The sequence below is a fragment of the Cololabis saira genome, chromosome 12, assembly GCF_033807715.1.
Source record: "Cololabis saira isolate AMF1-May2022 chromosome 12, fColSai1.1, whole genome shotgun sequence".
Lineage (NCBI taxonomy): Eukaryota > Metazoa > Chordata > Actinopteri > Beloniformes > Belonidae > Cololabis > Cololabis saira.
Genome location: NC_084598.1, coordinates 14,995,653 through 15,018,815, shown reverse-complemented (window position 1 = coordinate 15,018,815; position 23,163 = coordinate 14,995,653). Strand labels below are relative to the sequence as shown.

General features: G+C 46.2%; 1 protein-coding gene across 2 annotated transcripts in view; it reads left to right on the top strand.

The window, feature by feature from the left end:
• kcnd1 (potassium voltage-gated channel, Shal-related subfamily, member 1) overlaps positions 1-20,204 on the top strand; it is an 89,014-nt gene extending 68,810 nt beyond the window's left edge. The window contains exons 5-9 of one of the 2 annotated variants that reach the window (XM_061735669.1): positions 6,674-6,836; positions 8,696-8,779; positions 11,194-11,289; positions 14,834-15,084; positions 16,859-20,204. In XM_061735669.1, coding sequence (XP_061591653.1) covers positions 6,674-6,836; positions 8,696-8,779; positions 11,194-11,289; positions 14,834-15,084; positions 16,859-17,066 — 802 coding nt within the window. In that variant the 3' untranslated portion in view covers positions 17,067-20,204. Of the gene's footprint in view, positions 1-6,673; positions 6,837-8,695; positions 8,780-11,193; positions 11,290-14,600; positions 14,810-14,833; positions 15,085-16,858 lie in introns of those variants that run through there. The other variant, XM_061735670.1, reaches the window with a different exon arrangement.
• The last annotated feature ends 2,959 nt before the right edge of the window (positions 20,205-23,163 follow it).

The following is a 23,163-nucleotide window of genomic DNA, read 5'->3' as shown; positions in this document are numbered from 1 at the left end:
AGCTAATGTTGGTTAGCAGAAAATGGCAGAAGTCAGGTTTGTTTTTATCAAACTTCCTCAAACTAAACAGTGACAAAAAATGGAAATCTCCTCAAAATCAACTCTAACTTCTATTATCAACAGTTGCTCTGTGTTCCCCTCCCAGCAGGTTAAGAGTCTAGGCGTTGTCCTCTAAAGTACTCATCAGTAACATTACCCGGTCTGCATTACCCGGTCTGCATACTTCCACCTATGTAACACATGTTTGTTTTTATCTTGTTTGTCATGCTTTTGTTTATGGCATGATGTGTCAGTTTATGCTGTTTGATTGCATTATTTGTCTTATCTTATGTACGGTGTCCTTGAGCGCTAGAAAGGCACTTACAAATAAAATGTATTATTATTATTATTATTATTATTATTATTATTATTATTATTATTATTATTATTATTATTATTATTATCATCATTATTATAATTATTATTCGTCCAATTCACCTTCAGCGGTCATTTTCAAAGTTGAGGTTTATGATCAAGCAGCAAGAATTGGGTATCTTACCCATCCTGGTGGAGCTCTTGGTTTAAATTTTATTTTCCAAGATCTCTCCAAAGAAATGTGTTTTCAGTTATCCAATCCTCTGGTAGGATTAGTGTTCCAGCCAGAGATGTAATTCCACCGGTGTGTCTTAGTTCTGGCCATGGGCCTCTGCCTGCCTAAGGCCCCTCCCCAGGCTTCGGTGCCTCAGGCATCCTAACCAGATGCAGTGACTCTACTCCACTCAAGAGTCTAGCCACCAACTCACTTCAGCCGCCTGAGCCTTTTCTTTTGGTCGCTACCCAGAGTTCCTGGCCTCAGGTGAGGGTAGGAGCGTAAATCCCCGTAAACAAAGAGTCTTGCCTTTAGACTCAACTATCTCCACTGCAGACTGGCACTATGGGAATTAACAATGTTGTTAACTTCGACCAAAGCTGGAATGTGGTCTGAATGCTGAAAGTGTGTTTTGGGTATTTAACTGTTTGGTGTAGTTAAAATAAACTCAGCTCTGTCCTGTTAGTGCGCTTCATTGCCTGATCTGTCAATCTGCATCATCAGAGGACACACCCCCATTATTTCATGGCAGAGCATGGCATGAGCACTTAATAATTCATCTTTATACAATCTGACGAACTCAGAATGCGTAAACATTTTCTGCTTGACTTGCACTTTAACTAAATAATTGAAAGTATGAGTTGTGTGTAATCAATGTCTGGGTTGGTCTGGGTTGTTCAATATCTGCCACACAACTTCTGTGATGGACTTCAAACACTGGAATAGTGAATATTTTGTCTCCAAGAAACCAAAAACCTTTGGAAGTGGATGTCAGAATGTCCGGAGGGTCTGTTGGTTTAATTAAATCTAGTAAAACCATAATTACAGTGAAGTAAAAACAAGTGAAAGCAGCAAACCTCATGTCAGCAACTCCTTTAAGAACAATGAATAGAACAGCGGCTAGCACTCAAACTACAAGCATGTGACTCGGATCAATAAACTCCTGGTTTGTGTTCGTCACTGCCAAAGACTCAAGAATGTGCGGGGCCAGCGCAGCAAACATTTGTACATGGGATTGGAAACGAGCCGGTCTACATGTGAAATCCCCAAACTGGGTCCAGATACCACATGACAACTGAACAGACATATTTTTTTAGGCATGAGTGGATTCATCAGTAAGGAGAGACAAGAAAAAGAAGGGAGGCGGACGGGGGAAGGTCGGGTCGGCTCATCCAGAAGGTCCAGGGGGCAGGGTGGATTAGATGATCCAGGTTCATTTAATCCTGGTTTAGCAAATCCAGGTTCAGCTGGTCCAGGTAGGGGGAGGGGAAATGTTTAAACCAAGAGACATACTATCTTAGGCATGAAAACATAAGGTCATTTCAAAGTTGGTCGCAGGGCGATGTTCACTTTCGTACAAGAGTCCACGAACATCTGGAGCTAATGGCGCTTTTCCACAAGTACTTACTCAGCCCGGCTCGACTCGCCTTGCCTTGTCTCGACTCGACTCAACTTGCCCTCGTTTCTTTTCCATACCCGGATCAGAAGTAGGCGGGGTTGGAGCGAAGCTGCTGTGACGTACTCTTTCGTGCGACACAAACGAAGAAGTAACACGCCAAAGACGGAGAAAATGGATGAGTTGATATATCTGCTGCTGCTCTGTGGCTTGTATTCAATAAAAAATTACAATGGAGGGAGAGAAGGCTTTAAGCCGCGATTCGCTCTTAAAATTATGTCTTATCCTGACTCAGACATCTGATTGGCCAACCGCCTGACCAATCGGGGGCATGTAGTGTGATGAAGTTAGATACAGCCTGACTCAGACCGCTTAGAATCTCGGCAGAGTAGTTACATAAAAAGTATCTACTCGGCATGGCTAGACCCCTAGTGGGAAATCGCGAAACTGAGGCGAGGTGAGTCGAGTCGAGTCGGGCTGAGTAGGTACTAGTGGAAAAGCGCCATAAGTGGACCAGAGCGTGGTCCCATGCCGGTCTGATACAGGATGGCATCAACAGTCCTGGATCCTCTTTGTTATATTTTTTTGTTTCATGGTGCTCCTAATGTTTCCTGTTGGCAAAAGGTGACGTCGTCCTCAGAATCCTTGAAGACGTCACGTACTGCAAATGACACTGAAGGTCTTTCACATGGAGGAGCATTATTTGAAATTGCTTCATGATTTGTGGAAGCAGTTTTCTCACACATCGGTGAGCCTCTCTACTTCCGAGAGACCCCTCCTCTCTGAGAGGCTGTTTCTATTCTCGGCCATGTGACTGACCAGTTGGCAATTAACCTAATTAGTTGTATATGTTCCGCTTTAGGACAACTTACTTTTGTAGCCTATTTTTTTTAGAGACATGTTGCTGCCAATCAAACTCCAAATGGGCTGCAGAAGCTTTAGTTGGGAGATGAATGGAAACGAATGTGACGGAGCAATGATGAACTCCAAGGACCTGACCTCCGCTGCACCCTTTGAACCAGATAACTAAACGAACTGCTCCTGTGGTGTAATTAAAACCAGATTTAGCAGCATCAGCAGTAAAAGCTGCAGGAACATTGATTAATCATCTAATAAAGTCACATAGAAAATAATATCGGCCAGAAGACAGATTTACTGCAGAATAACTACTTTAACTTGGAGACTTTATGAATCATTTGGCTGATAATATTTCTTTGCGTTCCAACTTAAAAATGTGAAATAAAGTGTTGCAGCTGCAGCTGAGCAGTGATTTGTTCAGGAGAAAGCGGATGCGCGCCGCTGTAAACAGATTTGTACTCAGAGTCTGGGAGCTGAATCACACAAACCTTGCTGGCCTCCTGCCCATCCTCCTATCCTCCCATCTCCTCCTCCTCCTTTTCCTTATCTCGCTGCCTGTGATTTATGGCTTGGTACAATGAGAGGCGAAGGCCGCAGGAAGCGGCAGGTAGGGATCTGAGCGCGTGTGCAGCTTTACAGCAGCGAAGGTCTGTCCACCATCACTCACAGGTTTCATCAGGACGTAATAAACAAAAGCCCCACCTGGTCCTTACCAGGTCTGAGGACTTGTTAGAGCGTCGTTATTCATCCGCGTGCGAAGTAACGAGCTCCCGCTTACTGCCTCTACATGAACTCCAGTACAAGTGTGTGTTAACACAGTGCCAAGGAGGAAAGACATCAGCAGTGATCTTAGAGAAGCAACTGTTGCTTCTCTTTGATCGATTCCAGCAGACTCTTGTGACTCTGAGAAGGAAGAGAAACGGGGATGTGATCGGGGAACCGTTCAAGATGCAGAGCGTTGTTCATGATGGATGAGTAGAACAATCTGGTGTGTAAACCGTTGCAGAGCAACAGTTTGGATATTTGGGAATATGTTGGTCGTTTCAAACTTTTCGTAGGAAGAAAACCACCTGGTGCTGAGTTTGCGTACAGCTGATGGAAATGAGTGCACAAAAATACCGTCCGACTTTCCAACGCCAACGTCTGATATGGGCGGTTGTTTTTGTAGAAGCAGATACCTCTGAAACCTTATTAAACCTAAGGAAAATGTACAAATATTACACGTTCATCCTAATTGATCAAAATCTGGCCTGTCTCAGGAGCAGCGGGGGAACGAGCAAAAATCCTCTGAAGCAAAACTAGACGACGACTTATGACTTCTCGGTGTTTGGCGAAGCCAAGAGGTGATTTATGTGCAAATATGCTTAAAGATTTCCTGAATCCCACCCCTTGAATGCAGTAGAAATATTGTGGATGGAGATAAAGACATGGAAGGTGGGGCCTGGTTCTGTGATGTCACAGAAGCCTGGAAATCTGAACCACTCCCCGACCTTTTCAAGGGGGTTCCAGTGTTTTGTTTGTTAAAAATGACCCACAAGGGCATCCCATCATACAGGGCCGCCGTAAGGGGTGTGCGAACCGTGCGACCGCCCGGGGCCTCGCGCCGTTTTTTCCCTTATAAATATCAACAGTCACGTTCCATTACAGACCTAAATGTGTACTAGTCTGTGCATATCAATAAATATATGTGCAATGATGCGCGTGTCTGTTGTTCAATACAACTGATCAGACCAAGCGCAGACACAAGCTGCTCTGATCCAGACGGGTGGAGTGTGGAACAAACTGTCACACAATGTCGAGAGAACAAGACAGATTCAGGAAATTTCCATCAGGGGATGAAAAAAGAAAAAAACTAAAGAAAATGGAAGAGTTTAATGCCTCTCTGAAAGGCTTGTTTGATAAATTTGTTACAAAAATCACCGATCCAACCGGGTCTCAAGCAGCCGCGGGGCCCCGCGTCGGGGCAACCCAAATGATGATGGGGAAGGTATCCAGTATTTTGCTAATTGGAGAGTTAAAATTGCGCATATAGACACCCGATCCGACCCGAAAAACCCAAAAATTTCGCCCCCCCAGCCATTTCGCACAGGGCCTCGCAAATCTCCCAGACGGCTCTGCCATCATAGTTACGAACTGATCCGATCCTCTAGTTTCAAGGTTTGTGAACCGCGTTACCGCATTGGTTTCTTGGTGGTGGCAGCGGCGCTCTTTTCTGGAACTGGAAGTTGGTTAAACCCGCCACACACCGGCTTCATGTTGTTTGCAGAAATGGAGGATCTGTGTTTGTACAAAACTGAGATCCACAACAGATTTGAAAGCATTTGTTCCTGGCTCAGCTCGTACTGGCATCCGGCCAGCGTCTTGCCTCTCTGCTACAACAGACTCCATCGTTACTTGACTTTTAGACCTGAGTGGCTCGCTTTTTACCCCACAGTGGGCATATTCCCACAGCATCGCTGGACTGCTGCTCTCATGCCCCTTTATTCCAGAGTCTGGTATCCCATGTGTTGTTCTTTCTTTGTGCATTTGTATGTTTACAAAAAACATTACAATCCTAAAATAAAGTACACCAGTGCTGGTTCAGAGCCAGCTTTGGTTAAAAAAAAAAAAATAGATTCAGAGCCAGTAAAACTGGCAGCACTAAAATAACTTGACCACCATTGTTTAGTCAAGTCTGTGTGCAGCTGACGGAGAAGAAACTCTGCACAAGGGATGAACGAAGAACAGCAGCAAACCACGGAGGAGCTTGTTCAGGCAGTAGAGGTCACTATGCAGACATGTCATTGATTCATTGTATATGTATAAATCACCTATCCTTCACTTCTGGTTGTTGAGCAAAGTGCAAAGCAATGTCCATCCTTCCATCCATCCATCAATCCATCCATTTTCTATACCGGTTTTGTCCTCTGCAGGGTCACGGGGGTCTGCTGGAGTTATCCCAGCTCATGACAGGCCAGAGGAAGGGGTTCACTGACATGATCACTGTGAACATCAGTCACTGTGGCCTTGGAAGCATCAGTGGAAAAAGAACGTTCAATCTTTGGAAATTCAGCGTTCAGTGTTTGTTCACATCTCTTATGCTACTTAAACCTGCACACTCGATGGCTGCTTTTAACTGAGGGTTCTTCTGCATAAATAAACACTATAGTTGTTCCATTATCAGCTACTAGAGTTTATGGATCCCACTAAAGTCAGCATCCAGGAATCTTGTTTGTGGGATTGTTCACAGACGTAGTCAGCATTTGGAAACACTGCTCAGTTTATCACAAACACAACGACCTTTACAAACACAGACGAGCAATGTGAAGTCATTTATTTGATGAAAACCAGATCGACGCTGTGATGTTTGTCCTTTTGTTCACCGTGGACCTCTACAGAAACTCTTTAATTACTCAGAACCTCATCGTTCTTAGAACTCATTAAATGGTTTAATGGCACGGCTCTGTAGCTGCTCTGTGTGTCTGAAGAAGACGCTGGCGCTGGTTTTAACCCACCACCAGCACCTGCTTTAAGGTGGTCCAAAAGGCTTCTGGGTGACAGATTTTAGACAAAGAAAAAGCTGGACGAAGTGGAAGGGTTGTGTTAAGGAGGTTTATGGGCTGACGTTGGCTTTGGATACCCAGATCCAGTGCTTCATGGATATATCTGCTTTTCCTGCTCCAGTGATGTTCCTAACCTATACGTTGCTTTAGCTAGGCATGTCCGTGTTTTCCAGATGCATCAGTAAAACTGGACTTTAGACATGATCAACTTGTTGGAGTTATTGTGTTGGCTCATTGTTGGTTTCCTGCTTAGCTTTCCACGTTCAGAGTTCAGAGTAATTGAGTGTAAGCAATGTGTTTTCTCTGCAGGTACGGCGACATGGTTCCAAACACCATTGCAGGGAAGATCTTCGGTTCCATCTGCTCTCTCAGCGGCGTGCTGGTTATCGCCCTGCCAGTGCCAGTCATTGTGTCCAACTTCAGCCGGATCTACCACCAGAACCAGAGAGCAGACAAGATGAGAGCACAGCAGGTCAGAGTTCATACAAATTCAGGTCCAAACTCGGGCTCTGATCCGGATACAAGACAGCATGAGTCACAACTTTACCTGATGGAGGTCGAGACAACCACATGAGACCTAGGTCTTTTGATCAGACATCCCCCTGAGTTAGATGTTTTCCTTAATCTACACAGCACAATGGGCAAGTGAAGGGGAGTTAGAGAGGGAGTGGACTTTCCAAAGTTGATTCAACGGTAGAACAATGTTTTTAGGTTAGGAAGCGATGATAAAAGCTGATTGAACTGTCTGAAAGCAGAAGCAGAGGTGGCTCAGTGCTTTATCGATTTTAGTACAGAATACACCGGAGCAACCTTGACTCAAAAAGGCTCATATATATATGCCGATTCTCAGCATCCCAACTGTTCTTATCGATTCTTCCTTTAACTTCGTGAGTTTTCCATCAATCAAAGGGGAAGTGTTTAGGAATGGAGGAATTATATAACTTTTTAAAGTAAACAAACATTTTGTGATATTTACAGCTATCAGTTTTTACTCAGCCCATCCGTTGTGGAAAATAGAAGCATTGTACCGTGGGTTCTGACCGTATACTGTATGAAGACATCTGCACAAATCCTTCTGCAGATGTAATCCGTATTCGACTGTAATGCTTCTATGACTGTAACCCTTCTATGACTGTAACACTTCTATGACTGTAACCCTTCTATGACTGTAACACTTCTATGACTGTAACACTTCTATGACTGTAACACTTCTATGACTGTAACCCTTCTATGACTGTAACACTTCTATGACTGTAACACTTCTATGACTGTAACCCTTCTCTCACTGTAACTGTCAGGGTTTGACACTTCCCCCCCCAGTTTTTAGACTTTCAGTTTCTGTTTTGCCCCGCCTGTGTCCCATCTGCCCTGATTGTGTCTGCACCTGTGTCTCGTCATGTCTCGTTATCCCCTCAGTATATCTTGTCTTGTCATTCCTTGGTTCCCTGTCGGTCCGTACTGCTTCTTCCCTCCATGTGCTCCTGGTCCTTGATCCCTGTTAGTTTTGTGTTTTTTCGATCCTGCTCTGCAGCGCCTTGTTTTTGCCTTTTGTGGGTTAAACCCTTTGTTTTTGAGAACTCCTGCCTCTGGCCTCCTGCATTTGGGTCCTTAGAAAACCAAACCTTAACAGTAACCCTTCTATGACTGTTACTCTTCTATGACTGTAACCCTTCTGCGACTGTTACTCTTCTATGACTATAACCCTTCTCCGACTGTAACACTTCTGCGACTGTAACCTTTCTGATATTAATCTTTGTGCAACTGTAAGCTTTATCTGACTGTAACCTTTCTGCCATTTGGCTGTGGACCTTGTTTTTTATGGTGGACATATACTGACGACAGTCTGCTCTGAGAAACCCCAAAAAATAAAAAGCGGGGAAATGATAAAGTTATTTAGTTTTTTTTTTTTCAGCCTCTTTTGGCATTCAGTTCTTGTTTTTGCGTTCCTGTTTGCTTCATTTATGTTTGTTCAGTTTTATTTCTAATCTTGGTGTCATCTAAATTCTCCACCCTTTACTTCCACCCTTCATTCAGTCTTGTTTCTGTACTGAAACTACGAAAGGAAATATTCTGTCAGTGTTTTGTATGTGCATCATCTTGCAGGATGGTTCAGTTCAGTCAACCTGCGTGGGGAAGCACTTTTACTGTAGTTGTAGCTGCCAGCTGGTGGCTCGTCCATCTTCATAATACGTGCTCGTCTCCTGCATGAACTCATATCCGGTGCATCAACTTGCAGTCAACTCTTACTGCACTGTTGTGTGTGTGTGTGTGTGTGTGTGTGTGTGTGTGTGTTGTGCTGATGCTGCTTTTTTCTTGCGTTTTGTTGGACAGAAAGTGCGTTTGGCTCGGATCCGCATGGCGAAGAAAGGAACATCCAATGCCTTCCTACAGTACAAAGAGGACCGAGGGCTTGGGGTGAGACACACACACACACACACACACACACACATACAGCAGATAGCTTCTGCCTGTCAAGCAAGACAGCTGGATCATAGCTACTAAAACTCAAACAGTAATAGTTGGATGTGGAAGTGAACCAGAAGTGCACCAGAGCCTGCTAACACGCACCTGTGCACCTGTGGGTCATTGTGGGCCGGACATGACTGAACAGGCCTGAAGACGGCAGAGGATGGATATGAGATCTGATCCCGTGCTTCTCTTGGACTGGTGGCAGAAGTGACGTGGGAGTACAGCAGATCAATACTTAGTATGTTTCATGTTGGCAGCTTTTTGTTTTTTAAAGACCGGTAACGTGGGGTGGAGAGAAAAGGGGAAGGCCAACCTGGACGGCTTGCATGAGGCCGAAAGTTTATGCTGCACTTCTTCAACCATCTGAACAAAACGGTGGCTCCATGTATGTGGCACCTTGAAGCAAAAGTTTTTAACCAGAAACACTGATGCGCCACAAGATTACTTAAAACAATTATGAGGCCTGCTGTAAGACGTGACTGAATGCACCAATACCATTGTGGAAATAATACCCAATACCTTATGCACTAATGTTCCATGTATGATGGAAACGCCTGAAAAAGTAGACGAGCAGATCACTGACGTCATGTTTCTACCCTGAGCTGCTAGTTTTAAATCCTAGTGGGCGACAAAACCCATCGGTCTTGAGGTGTGCGAACGTCACAAGGATCAGTTTACACCAATCAATAAAGCCCCCAGAACGTTTCCTAGGGGCGCAGCACAAAGCAGAAAACCAGGTCAGTAAAGGAAGGAGAAAAAAAGTCAAAGCAGATGAAAAGTTCAACACGCTCAAAGTCACAAACAACATCAAACAACCGAAGTACCGCAGCTCTGTCGGTGTACACAACAAAACCAGAAACACAGAAAACGCGGCGTCACTCTTCCTAGTCCGGACCCTGGGCACCAGCAGGACTCCACTCCCTGAGGTTCTCAGAGTCCGGGTTGGTTCACATAGGTCCAACATGTCAGAGATGCACTTTGGCGCTAAGCATACAATAACAAATGAACTATTAATCCTTTGTTTTGTGGCAGAGAGAGAGACTAGAACCAGTAGAGCCAGTTGTGAACAGTTGCTACAGGGTTTCTGCGCATGCGTGGACCTGTTCCTGTCTCCTAGTCTGTGTGAGAAAAAACAAACTGTAGCAGGGCGAGTGCTACGGGGGCCCGACCGACAGGACAGAGAGGACACGGGGTTTTAGTGCAAAACCTCTTTTTATTCAGCAACTTCCAAACACCCACACACGTGCACAAGCACCTTCTCCCACAGCCCCATTGCTGCTGTGCAGCCATGCCTTATGAAGGCAGGCAGGGTGGAGAGGTTGATGGGACACACCTGTGACCCATCACCTGAGTGGCTGCTGCTCCTCCACCCTGCCACAAAAACGTAGAAAAAATCTTAAACTATCATTACAGGAAGTAGTTTTCCTGCGTCACGGAGCCGCGGTAAAACCAGGAATGTCCTGACGAGAGTTTTGTGATTAGTGAACAATCAGCAAAAACACGTAAAACAACACGAAACAACACTGCTCAGTAGCAGCGGCAAGCTGTGACAGTACTCAGACGGGGGACGTTCACGTCCAAGAATGAAGATTTCCACCAGTCAAGCCCTCTCAGGAAAGACCTATATTTACCTTGAAACTAAATTCAATGAATATCATTATCGCTGACGTTGCAACAAAACACCCAAAATTAAATCTATCATCTTTCCCTTTTATCACAGTTCCCTTCTCTGCGGTCGTCTCACACCATTTTCTGGTGTGTTATGAACGTTAAAGAGCATTTAAGGAGCTGGAAATACGCTGATTAATGTGGACAAAAAATAACCTGCCTGCCAGACAACCTTTTTAATCTAACATCTTCATCATGACTGAGTCTTCAGGTTTCTTTACGTCGGAGGGTGAAAGATGGACGGGTTGAGATGTTTGGACAGGAAAGAGGGGAGGAGAGAGCTGATGCCACTGAGGTCCTTCTGCAGCTCTCAGCACAAACCCAGGATGACTGGGATCCAGGTTTGGGGAGAGGAGGAACAAAGAGGAAGACACGGACAAAAAAAACAGGTGGACAAGAGGACGATGAAAGTGAGAACCTGAGGAGAACGAGTGAGGGAGGAAGAGGGGAGAAGAGGGAGAGGCCATGTGATGAAAATGTCTGAAAAACATCTGCAGCTCCATCGTGAAGGAAAACTTTTACTTTTACTACTTTGTTGGTTGTTTCTGAGGAGATGATAGTTTACACACACACACACACACACACACACACACACACACACACACACACACACACACACCTGCCACCTTCTTTCCTCTCTGAGTTGTTACTGAACCGAGCAGCTCATGAGCGTGTGTTTTGTGTGATTTCAGGACCGTGACAGCGGCAGCACGGCTCTGTGTGTCAAGAACAGATCTGCTTTTGAGCACCAACATAATCACCTGCTGCACTGTCTGGAAAAGACCACGGTGAGGCTGCAGCACGCATCCTGGTGCCTCCTTCTCTCCTTCACATCTCATCCTGGTGCCTCCTTCTCTCATTCGCCTCTCATCCAGATGCTTCCTTCTCTCCTTAATCTCATATCCAGATGCCTCCTTCTCTCCTTAATCTCATCTCCAGATGTTTCCTTCCTCCCTTCACCCCACCTTCAGTATTTCCATCCTCCCTTCACCTCTCATTCCGATGTTTCATTCTTCCCTCCACCTCACCTTTAGATGTTTCCTCCCTCCCTTCACATCACCTTTAAGATTTTTCCTTCCTCCCTTCACCTTACCATTAGATGTTTCCTTCCTCCCTTAACCTCTCCTTCAGAGTTTTCCTTCTTCCCTTCACATCATCTTTAGATGTATCTTTCCTCCCTTCACCTCACCTTTAGATGTTTCTCACAGAGCCAGGCTCTGAGGTTCTGAGGTTCTGAGGCTCTGAGGGTATGAAGGTATGAGGGTATGAAGGTATGAGGGTATGAAGGTATGAGGGTATGGGGGTATGAGGGTATGAGGGTATGAGGGTATGAAGGTATGAGGGTATGGGGGTATGAGGGTATGAGGGTATGAAGGTATGAGGGTATGAAGGTATGAGGGTATGAAGGTATGGGGGTATGGGGGTATGAAGGTATGAGGGTATGAAGGTATGAAGGTATGGGGTTATGGGGGTATGGGGGTATGAAGGTATGAGGGTATGGGGGTATGAAGGTATGGGGGTATGAAGGTATGAGGGTATGGGGGTATGAGGGTATGAGGGTATGAAGGTATGAGGGTATGGGGGTATGAAGGTATGGGGGTATGGGGGTATGAAGGTATGAGGGTATGGGGGTATGAGGGTATGAGGGTATGAGGGTATGGGGGTATGAAGGTAAAGGGGGTATGAAGGTATGAAGGTATGGGGGTATGAGGGTATGAGGGTATGAAGGTATGAGGGTATGAAGGTATGGGGGTATGGGGGTATGAGGGTATGAGGGTATGAAGGTATGGGGGTATGAAGGTATGAGGGTATGGGGGTATGAGGGTATGAGGGTATGAAGGTATGAGGGTATGGGGGTATGGGGGTATGAAGGTATGGGGGTATGAAGGTATGAAGGTATGGGGGTATGAGGGTATGGGGTATGGGGTATGAGGGTATGGGGGGTATGAAGGTATGAGGGTATGAAGGTATGAAGGTATGGGGGTATGAGGGTATGGGGGTATGAAGGTATGAAGGTATGGGGGTATGGGGGTATGAGGGTATGAGGGTATGAAGGTATGAGGGTATGGGGGTATGAGGGTATGAGGGTATGGGGGTATGAGGGTATGAGGGTATGAGGGTATGAAGGTATGAGGGTATGGGGGTATGAGGGTATGAGGGTATGAAGGTATGAGGGTATGGGGGTATGAGGGTATGAGGGTATGAGGGTATGGGGGTATGGGGGTATGAAGGTATGAGGGTATGGGGTATGGGGGTATGGGGGTATGAGGGTATGAGGGTATGAAGGTATGGGGGTATGAGGGTATGAAGGTATGAGGGTATGAGGGTATGAAGGTATGAGGGTATGGGGGTATGAGGGTATGAGGGTATGGGGGTATGAAGGTATGAGGGTATGGGGGTATGAGGGTATGAGGGTATGAAGGTATGAGGGTATGGGGGTATGAGGGTATGAGGGTATGAGGGTATGGGGGTATGGGGGTATGAAGGTATGAGGGTATGGGGTATGGGGGTATGAAGGTATGGGGGTATGAAGGTATGGGGGTATGAAGGTATGGGGGTATGAGGGTATGAGGGTATGAAGGTATGAGGGTATGGGGGTATGAGGGTATGAGGGTATGAAGGTATGGGGGTATGAGGGTATGAAGGTATGAGGGTATGAGGGTATGAAGGTATGAGGGTATGAGGGTATGAAGGTATGAGGGTATGGGGGTATGAGGGTATGAGGGTATGGGGGTATGAAGGTATGAGGGTATGGGGGTATGAGGGTATGAGGGTATGAAGGTATGAGGGTATGGGGGTATGAGGGTATGAGGGTATGAGGGTATGGGGGTATGGGGGTATGAAGGTATGAGGGTATGGGGTATGGGGGTATGAAGGTATGGGGGTATGAAGGTATGGGGGTATGAAGGTATGAAGGTATGGGGGTATGAGGGTATGAGGGTATGAAGGTATGAGGGTATGAGGGTATGGGGTATGGGGTATGAGGGTATGGGGGGTATGAAGGTATGGGGGTATGAAGGTATGGGGTATGGGGTATGAGGGTATGGGGGTATGGGGGTATGAGGGTATGAGGGTATGGGGGTATGAAGGTATGGGGTATGAGGGTATGGGGGTATGAGGGTATGGGGGTATGAAGGTATGGGGTATGAGGGTATGGGGGTATGAGGGTATGGGGGTATGAAGGTATGGGGTATGAGGGTATGGGGTATGAAGGTATGGGGGTATGAAGGTATGAGGGTATGAGGGTATGGGGGTATGAAGGTATGAGGGTATGAAGGTATGAGGTATGAGGGTATGAGGGTATGAGGGTATGAGGGTATGGGGGTATGAAGGTATGAGGGTATGAGGTATGAGAGTATGAGGGTATGGGGGTATGAAGGTATGAGGGTATGAAGGTATGAGGGTATGAAGGTATGAGGGTATGAGGTATGAGAGTATGAGGGTATGAGGGTATGAGGTATGAGAGTATGAGGGTATGGGGGTATGAAGGTATGAGGGTATGAGGTATGAGAGTATGAGGGTATGGGGGTATGAAGGTATGGGGGTATGAGGGTATGAGGGTATGAGGTATGAGAGTATGAGGGTATGGGGGTATGAAGGTATGAGAGTATGAGGGTATGGGGGTATGAAGGTATGAGGGTATGAGGGTATGAGGTATGAGAGTATGAGGGTATGGGGGTATGAAGGTATGAGGTATGGGGGTATGAGGGTATGAGGGATGGGGGTATGAAGGTATGGGGGTATGGGGGTATGAAGGTATGGGGGTATGAGGGTATGAGGGTATGGGGGTATGAAGGTATGGGGGTATGAGGGTATGGGGGTATGAAGGTATGGGGGTATGAGGGTATGGGGGTATGAAGGTATGGGGGTATGAAGGTATGGGGGTATGAAGGTATGAGGGTATGGGGGTATGAAGGTATGAGGGTATGAGGGTATGGGGTATGGGGTATGAGGGTATGGGGGTATGAAGGTATGAGGGTATGAGGGTATGGGGTATGGGGTATGAGGGTATGGGGGTATGGGGGGTATGAAGGTTTTGGATTGCATCAGTGCATAACGGTAACAGTTGCACTTGTCTTTGTTTAAATTGTCCACTTAGTTGGTCGCATCGTCACAGAAGTGTCAATTTCTTTCATTATTGGCCTGAAAAACTTGAATGTGACACAAGAAAAAGAGAGGAATGACTGAGATGTGAAGAGCACAAAGTGGTAGTCCACAGACTGCCATTTGGCCTTCTGGCATCTTCTGACTTTGACGTCCATCTTCCAGCACAAGCCGGTAAGCTATGATCAAAGTAAACATTCTCCTTCAAAGTAAACCTTCTCCTTCCAGAACCACGAGTTCACAGACGAGATGACCTACAGCGAGCTGTGTATGACCGATTCGGTGGGCTTCAGGACCAGTCGCAGCACCTCCCTGTCCAGCCACCAGGGGGCGCAGAACAACTCCACCGGCTGCTGCCCCCGCCGGGCCCGGAGGAGAGCCGCCATGCGACTGGCCAACTCCACGGTGTCCGTGAGCCGGGGCAGCGTCCAGGAGCTGGAGACACTGCACCTGAAGACCACCTCCATACCGCCACAAACGTAAACGCAGACTCTACACATGAGACGCTCACATTTACAGACAGCATGAATTTTGTGGCTTTTTTTTAAATTTTTTGCAAACATTTAAACATTTTTGCATTCGTAAACGAGAACGCAAAACGTTCCCAAAAACATTAGTCACGATTCCAGGTGTTTTGGGGCGCAGAGTCCAGGTTCTGCGACGGTCCAGGGCGGCGACATTAATGCAGTACTGTGAGAATTTAGAGCAGCAGGCGCTGCCTTCAAGAGCACGTTTCCCTGAGACGTCCAGGCATTTCTACACGAGACCAAGTAAAACCACATTCTGGACACATGCCGACACACGTCTGAGGTAGAAGAGGGTACTGGTACTGGTCTGTCTGCACTCCTGACCGCTAAGACGTGTCTAGAGGAAGACCTGGACAAAATAAAACCTTAAACCCCTCATCGCTTGTTAGCCGTCACGCCAGGACGGCGTATTGGTAAAAAAGGAATGGCAACATTACAGAGTGCTAAAAAATGTACCACCTTATCAATTAACGAATTACTATAAGGCGCACCTTTAATAAATGGCCTCTTTTAAAACACCATTCATATATAAGGCGCACTGCATTATAAGGCGCACTAAATATATGGTAAAATACCGTAATATAGTGGCTGGGGTTGAGTTACGTATCTACCTGATGGAGCTGCGCTACAGGAAATGCTACAAACTCCTACAGCAAACGCAAAAAAAAAAAACAAGAAGAAAAGTACGTATGTCAAACTTTATTAACAAAATAAAAACCAGCTTTGCTCCGTCTCGTCAAAGTCGCCATTATGCAAGTCGGTGTCGCTGCTGTTGTCTTGAACTTCTGTGACGATTCCTGACATTTTTAGCGCCATTACTTCGGCGACACCAACTACAGTACCCACAATCCCCCTGACAACAGTAACAGAAATTACCGTAATGATCATATATAAGGCGCACTGCCGGTTTTTGAGAAAATTAAAGGCTTTTAGGTGCGCCTTATGGTGCGGAAAATACGGTAATCTCATGAGAAAAAATCTTTTTCTGCTCCAACAGATTAATCATAAGAGAAAATCAGATCAGGTTATCCCCAGGAGCAGCGTCTGGGGTGGCCGTCTCCATTAAACTTTGGTGAATTTCTACATAGAAAACCACATAGAAAACCACAGTCTTTGGTTCAGTACCTCAGTGTGGCCCCGAAAAACTGCTTAGTGTGAGTGTTGTTGAGCTGATAGGGTATGCTGCAGGCAGGAGGTATAGTTGTCCAACCAATCAGTGTCTCCTCCCCGCCATCATCGCCTTCGCTGTGTACGTGAACAGAAGAGCCACAAACATCTCACTTCTTACATATTGATCTCCCTCTTCTAGCTCTTTTCTTTGTCATCCACTTCTTTAATTTCATTTTAAAAGCAAACAGCAATATTGTTGCATTACTGTGACTAAGTAGCATGCATGTTTGCTAATTCCGTGACCCCTGCCGGGTCCGACACCGTGAGTCACAGCGGCTGAAAGGACAGAGGAGACGGTCGGCACTGTTCCAGTTAGCCCAGACCCCTTTAGTGGGAACCAATCTATGTCTTATATCACCTGATTTGAACATAACTAAACATAATTATGTGCTCAACTTGAAGGCAGCATGTCAGCATTGCTTTTCTTTCAATTTTAGATATTCAAAACATGTACACAGGTTGTGGCACCCCCCCTGACCTTCATATTTTGTCTTGCTCATGTTGTCTTTGGCCTCCTAAAACCCATTTTTTATTCATGTCTGTGTATCTCCCCAAGTCGTTCCAGTCTGAACGCCCAGCCGGACAACATGAAGCTGAACTGCGGGGAACAAGATTTCACGGCCGCCATCATCAGCATCCCCACTCCACCTGCAAACACACCAGATGAGAGCCTCCCCCCATCACCTGCCCCCATTCCTGGCATCCTGCGCAACACCCGGGCCACCGCCTACACCCATGAATCCGTTAAAATTTCTTCCTTATAACCTCTGACTCCACTTCCTGCCCAACTCCCAATCCTTGGCCCCACCAGTTACTTTCCCGACGACCCCCCCTGAACCTCTGATCCTGGACCTGGGGCACTGCTTGCTGAGATTGTGGACACAAGGACAACTCTGATGGATGCTTGGAGTGTTGCAGGTTGCTTTCACTTCCTCACATCAGTGCGTGGATTCCTGGAAATGATCAGAGTTGCACCGGCTGACCAGGATGGATGCTAAACGTATGGTAAAACCAAACGGTAGCGGACGCAGGAAGTGAGCCGAAATCACAGCCAGAGACCGGAGAGAAACAAAGATATTCTCAGCTCAGAGGAATTATGCATATCCACGCACTTGCCCCCCCCCCTGCACAATTTGACCATAAAGATCCCATCGCACAAACCCCAGGTGGGTTCATCCTGGACGATCAATGGAAAAGAAGCCACGATTCTTGAAGAGCTTGTTTGGTTTCTTTGGGTCCATTTAGCTCTCGTCTTAACACGACCCTTCAGAGTTTATGTTTGAAATGACTGCAGAGGACAGAGGTCTTTTGTGATGTTGGAAAAACTGACCATTGGTCAGGTCTGGGAGGTTTGCTTGGATTGATCTCCTGCGGCAGAAGCGGCGTAGCACTTTGACTGAAGTATTGCACCTGTTTTGCTTGAAATAATCAGAAGATTAAACTTCACATTAAAAGAGTTCGGGAGTATGTCTCCGCAGTAGGGAAGAAAGGAAATGGGGAACAAAGAATTTGGGATTTTGCCAGAATCCAGTTGCGAAAGTAAGAAAAAAAAACATTAAAATATTTAATTGATTTAATTGATGATGGTGAAACCGCTGAAACAGCTGAATCTACCACATGAACTGCGTTTTGTGGATGTGTCGCAGCAGCAATGGCGGATTCCACCTTCAGGAGCCCAACTGGTCTGATCAGTGATGGACTGAAGATCCAGGACTGGATAAGAACTGGTCTGGCTGTAGCCCCCAGGTGTTTGTCCCAGACCGGGATCGAGAACCTTTTACTCTTTCAAATATGCAACATTACAAGAAGCAGGAAAATAGCATCAACAAATGAACAGAATAATCTCAATAATAATTATGTGTGTGTTTAAAATCTACAGGAAGTATTGCAGGGAACAAACTGTAAATCAACTTAAACATTTATTTGTTATGTGATCTTTTATTTGAGAGAAAACATAGCGAGTATTCTGCAATAGAGTTAAATGGGAAAGGAAATGACCAACCCAAGTGCTCCTCAGCATCAATGTCACACTAGTGCTGATATGACTTGTATTTTAAATTGAAATAGTTCTTCCTATGTGTTCTGACCAGTGGTAAAGATCTGCGTTGGTGCAGAGTTCAAGTAATCTGCACAAATGTTTGCAAAAAGATCTATGAACGCTGTCGTCCAAGTGCATACAGGATACAAGTTCCTACGTTTTTTCACGTTACCAGCATGACCTGACTGCTTCCACCACACGTGTAGTGTAAAAAATAATGCGGATAAATCTCAATGGTGAATAGACCGCACTTCCACCGAGTCGTGTTATGCAACAGTTGTGTGTGTAATTTCACTTGAAATTACAGATGTTATCCTACAATGAAAATTTTAAAATGTCATCTTTTAAAATATGACAACCTTCTCCCTATAATATTCTGACTTTTTAGTTGAAAAATGTACACATTTATTTTGATCAAACTACTGCTTCTGTCTTGCATATTATGACTTGTAATATTACAACTTTATTATTATTATTTTATAATTTATTTTTCCCCCCTCCAACGTGGGCCTCAAATTTCGTCATACTGGGAGGTAGCTGGACACGGACACGCCGGACACGTGGAGAAAAAGCCAAAAGGTTTTGAATTTAAACTGGTCAGAAAACATTATGTTGGAACAAATATGCAAAAACGCCACCACGTCCAGGTCGAGCATAAACACATTTTCCAGGAAACCACAAACTTTAAAATAACAATAATAACAATGATTAATTCCCGTGAAGCAGCATTTCCATCAGTGACGGGCCACATGCGGCCGTGCTGCTAGGAGTCATTGTCAGGATAGTTTTGTTGGCAGGCACGGTAAAGATACGCGTTAAAACCAACGCGGCCATCTCAACGAGCGCACGCCCGCCACAGGCGACCTCTGCGGGAGCACTTGGGTGAAGCATTTTCTCAAACCCTTGTAGACACGCAGACGGGACACGAACGTACATACTGTAACATATTTTGTATCATAAAGTTTCACCTGCATCTTCCAACCAAATCCTTAAAAGAAAAAAAAAAGAAAAGAGAAGAAAGAGGTCAGGTACGAGCCTGCCGTCCCTCCGTGCATGAGCCTCCTACAGTAGACGTAGCACTACGGAGTTTATCAGCTTTATCAGAGAAAAAAGACTAAACACAGTGGGGAGAATAATCTCATCATTTGTTCTTTTGCATGATGACGTTGGTTATACTGGTTTACCCCCCTCACCCCGTCCTGAACTGTTTCCATACGAGTGTTTGTGTCACTGAGGAGGAATGGAGCAGGTTATATCAGCGAGCGGCTGCTCTGGGGATCATGTTCCTCGCCAGGATGTGTGCGTGAGGACGTTTGTATGGCCGTGTGTGTTTGTATGAAGAGCCGTCACAAATATGCATGGATACCGTTGTAGGTATTTTACCTGTTTTCTCCTGCAGCATGAAGCGCGGCCGAGACGCGAGACTGAACCGCCTGCGTGCATCAGGACTTCTGAAACAATCCTCCCAGTTTGATGTGTTTGATTCGCTTTGTTCAGGACCTGTGGCTCCCAGCCGCCTCCGCCGCTTCACTTTACACGTTTAAAACGAAAAATTCATCAGGAATACATTATTAAACACGCACACGCACATAATCAGCACGTTAAAAATTTTTCAAATATATTTTACTGTCCACACATGATGCGTTCAGGTACAACAGCCACAGGAGTGCAGTCGGAAGACATTTATATTCAGATAAAAACATCTACATTTGTGTTTATAGTTGTGTGCGTGTGTGTGGTGTGTGTGAGTGAGTAGGGGTCTGTGGACTCTTTTCAATTCAGTTCTTTCATAGACCTTGATAGCGCTGGAATGCTATCAGCCTATCAGGTTCTGAGTCAGTTCCACAAATGTCATGAGGGGAAAGGGGGGTATTGATATCACACAGCGTCTTGATATCATAACATCCGGTGGGGGGGGGGGGTTGTGGCTCGACAGGCCTGCCAGGGTCGGCCTGCCAAGGCCAAACTGAAATATCAACAATTGTATTTGGGTCACACCGACTGAAATTAAAGTCACTCTGGTTTGTCTCCATGGCAACTCCAAACAGCCGAATTTGTGGTCACTTTTCCGCCAAGTCGAGCTTCAACTTCTCTCGTCGTTTCCATCCCGCTGATGATATCAAAGGCCACAGCTAGCCTGCGATTCTGTTCAAGAACGGGTCCAGTTAGTGATTTTGAGTGCTGGTCGCACAGCTTATCCTTCAGACACCAGGCAGCCTTGGAAGCGCCAGAATAGCTACAGACCTTTTCCAAATGTGTCGATATGCCAGGTAAGTGCCAACTCCAAAAGGCAGAAATCTTGTTATCAGAAATTCAATTATGTAGACATCTTCAACATCCTCGACCGAGTATAGACAGTCACACAACCCTCCACGTCTTCCAGGAGTCCATCGTGTATCCCGTCGGGGCAAGAAGGCTCCCCTCTGCTCTGTCTTCTCGTCAGAGACCAGCTGACCATGTGCATGGTTTTAGAAGTTTTTAGAGGATATGCAGAGAGACGCTCCAGTAGATTGACGAGACAGAGAGCAGCAGGGTAGATGGAGGGGATCGCCCACCTTCCCCAAGAGCAGGAACAGAATTATGGCTGTATTACGATAGTTTCCATCCTCCTCCACCTCCACATCCACCTCCCCAGCAGATCTGAACCCAGCTGTAATTATTTCAGACCATCTAAAACCCACAAGAAGAGGAAACAAAAGCATTCTCATTTGGCCATCAGTGACATGAGTGAAATGAGAGTTTTCTGACTGATCGAATCTTTGTAGGAACGCACGGCCTGAACTATGACCTTAGAAGGTCCACCTCTACAGGCTCCCAAGTCAAAATCTTACAAAGTTCTTGCAATATAGGGCTTGTCGGACTTCCTGTTTTTGTGCTTCACATAAAAAGGCCCCACCGTGACACGTTTCTCTGACCTTCTTGTGATTTGGCTTCAGAGGCTGGTTTATTCAGATTTATTTATATATTTATATAGCGTCTATTACACCATAAGTTGTCTCTAGGCGCTTCCCAGAGACCAGAACATGACCCCCGAGCAATTATTACATAAACACACACTTCCCATAAAACTGAATCAGGGCAGAGACATTTACAGACTGAAAATGTAAAAATAGTAAATACTATAGAAAGTATTAAAAGTAAACTTGTGTCAACTGTGACATCAGCTGGCGAGCAGATCATGTGACATGAAGGTGGCGCCACCGCATGGCGGCTGAGAGTCACAGTCCTGCTGTGGCATCAGCCATCAAAGGACGAAGTCAGGCATGTTTTTGTTCAACACTTTTTATTCATTTAAATGTTGAATTCACAGATTTTGTCCCAAAAGTTCAGACTTGTGTTTTCAGGCTGTTTTCAGCATTAGTATTGTTCAGTGTTGTTGTTAAACTAATCAGCCTCGACATTAAAACCACCTCTGGTGGAGTCCGACTCCAGGAACTCCATAATACTTCTCTGACGTTCCCAAACATCGCTCCTGCCGCCCAGCACCTTTGTCGGGTTTTTGTACGGCCGCACAGAGGAGACGTAACACGACACGTAACACGACACGTAACACAACACGTAGCACGACACGAATCCTGACATTAGTTGCCAGTTCCCAGTTTTGGGAGTAAACAACGGCTCGGTGTTCTGCCTCCTGCTACGTCCCAGCGTCATGGCTGGTACTTGCGCACGTTACTCTTGTAACATCGCATGCGGTAGTGAGGTACAAGAAAGGCTTTTTATAGGCCAGGTTCAAAATTCCCGTCCAATGGTTCGATGCCTCTGCTCTAACGAGTGTTGTTGCCATGGAGATGGTGACTTGTTTCCAGCTGTTGGTGGTTTTAGTATTTTGGCTGACCCAGGTCGTTTCGTCCTCTGCTACACACCCACCCTCACTTGACCCCGTCACGTGTTAATCTCGGGATCGTTTCAGTCGTCCTGATGCACGAGCTGGAGGTCAGCTGTGGGCGACCTCCAGGGTCTGATGCCAGTGAAAACATCAGAGGCCCTCATTGCGTGACAGGGAGACACCTGGAGGCGCCGCTCTCAAGCCCCCGCGGCACGCCGGTGCTGCCGGGAGGGGAGGACGTGGGAGTCTCGCCGAGCGGCGACTCCAGGTGACAACCATGACTGACGGAGAAAACAGCATTAAAGCACAGAGGTGTATATTCCATCCACTAATAAAGACAACAGAAACAGAACCTGTGTGCCGCGTCTTTTCTGAGCGCCCGTCTCCTGAGGTGGGACAACTGACCTCCCTGTCCAGGCTGTCCAGGCTGTCCAGGCTGTCCAGGCTGTGGATCACAGCAGCATCAGGACCAGGTCTACGGTCTCTGAGGTTCTGGTTTGGTCATCTCAGCACCGATGGAGATCCTGATGAGGGCCGGCCGGTGGCTGCGAGAAACAACGTCTTCATGACAGATCCAGATCCAGAACCACGGTTCTACTGTCCATTAAGGTCTGGTTCCAGGCCCGTGGTTCGCCTACAGACCACCAGGGACTGGATCCATTGAACCTCCAGGTAACAATGTGCAACATATTTACAGTCGGGTATAGAACCAGCTTGGGTCTCTGTAGTTAGGTTTCACATCCAGGAGCTCAGCACCAGCTGCAGCTCTGCAGCTCTGCAGGTGTGGGCCAGCTGGGAGCCGGGGCAGGGACCCTTCCGGGTGGAGGTCTGCTTGTGCAGACCTGAGGTTTCTCAGGTCTGTGGCACATGATGTAACACCCACGGACAGGAAACACAAACTATTTTAGCTTAGCTGGTCCTGACCCGTGATGGTCCAGTTCACAGCAACAATCATCTCAAGGAACCTCAGGGAGGAAACCAGTTCAATGGGTCC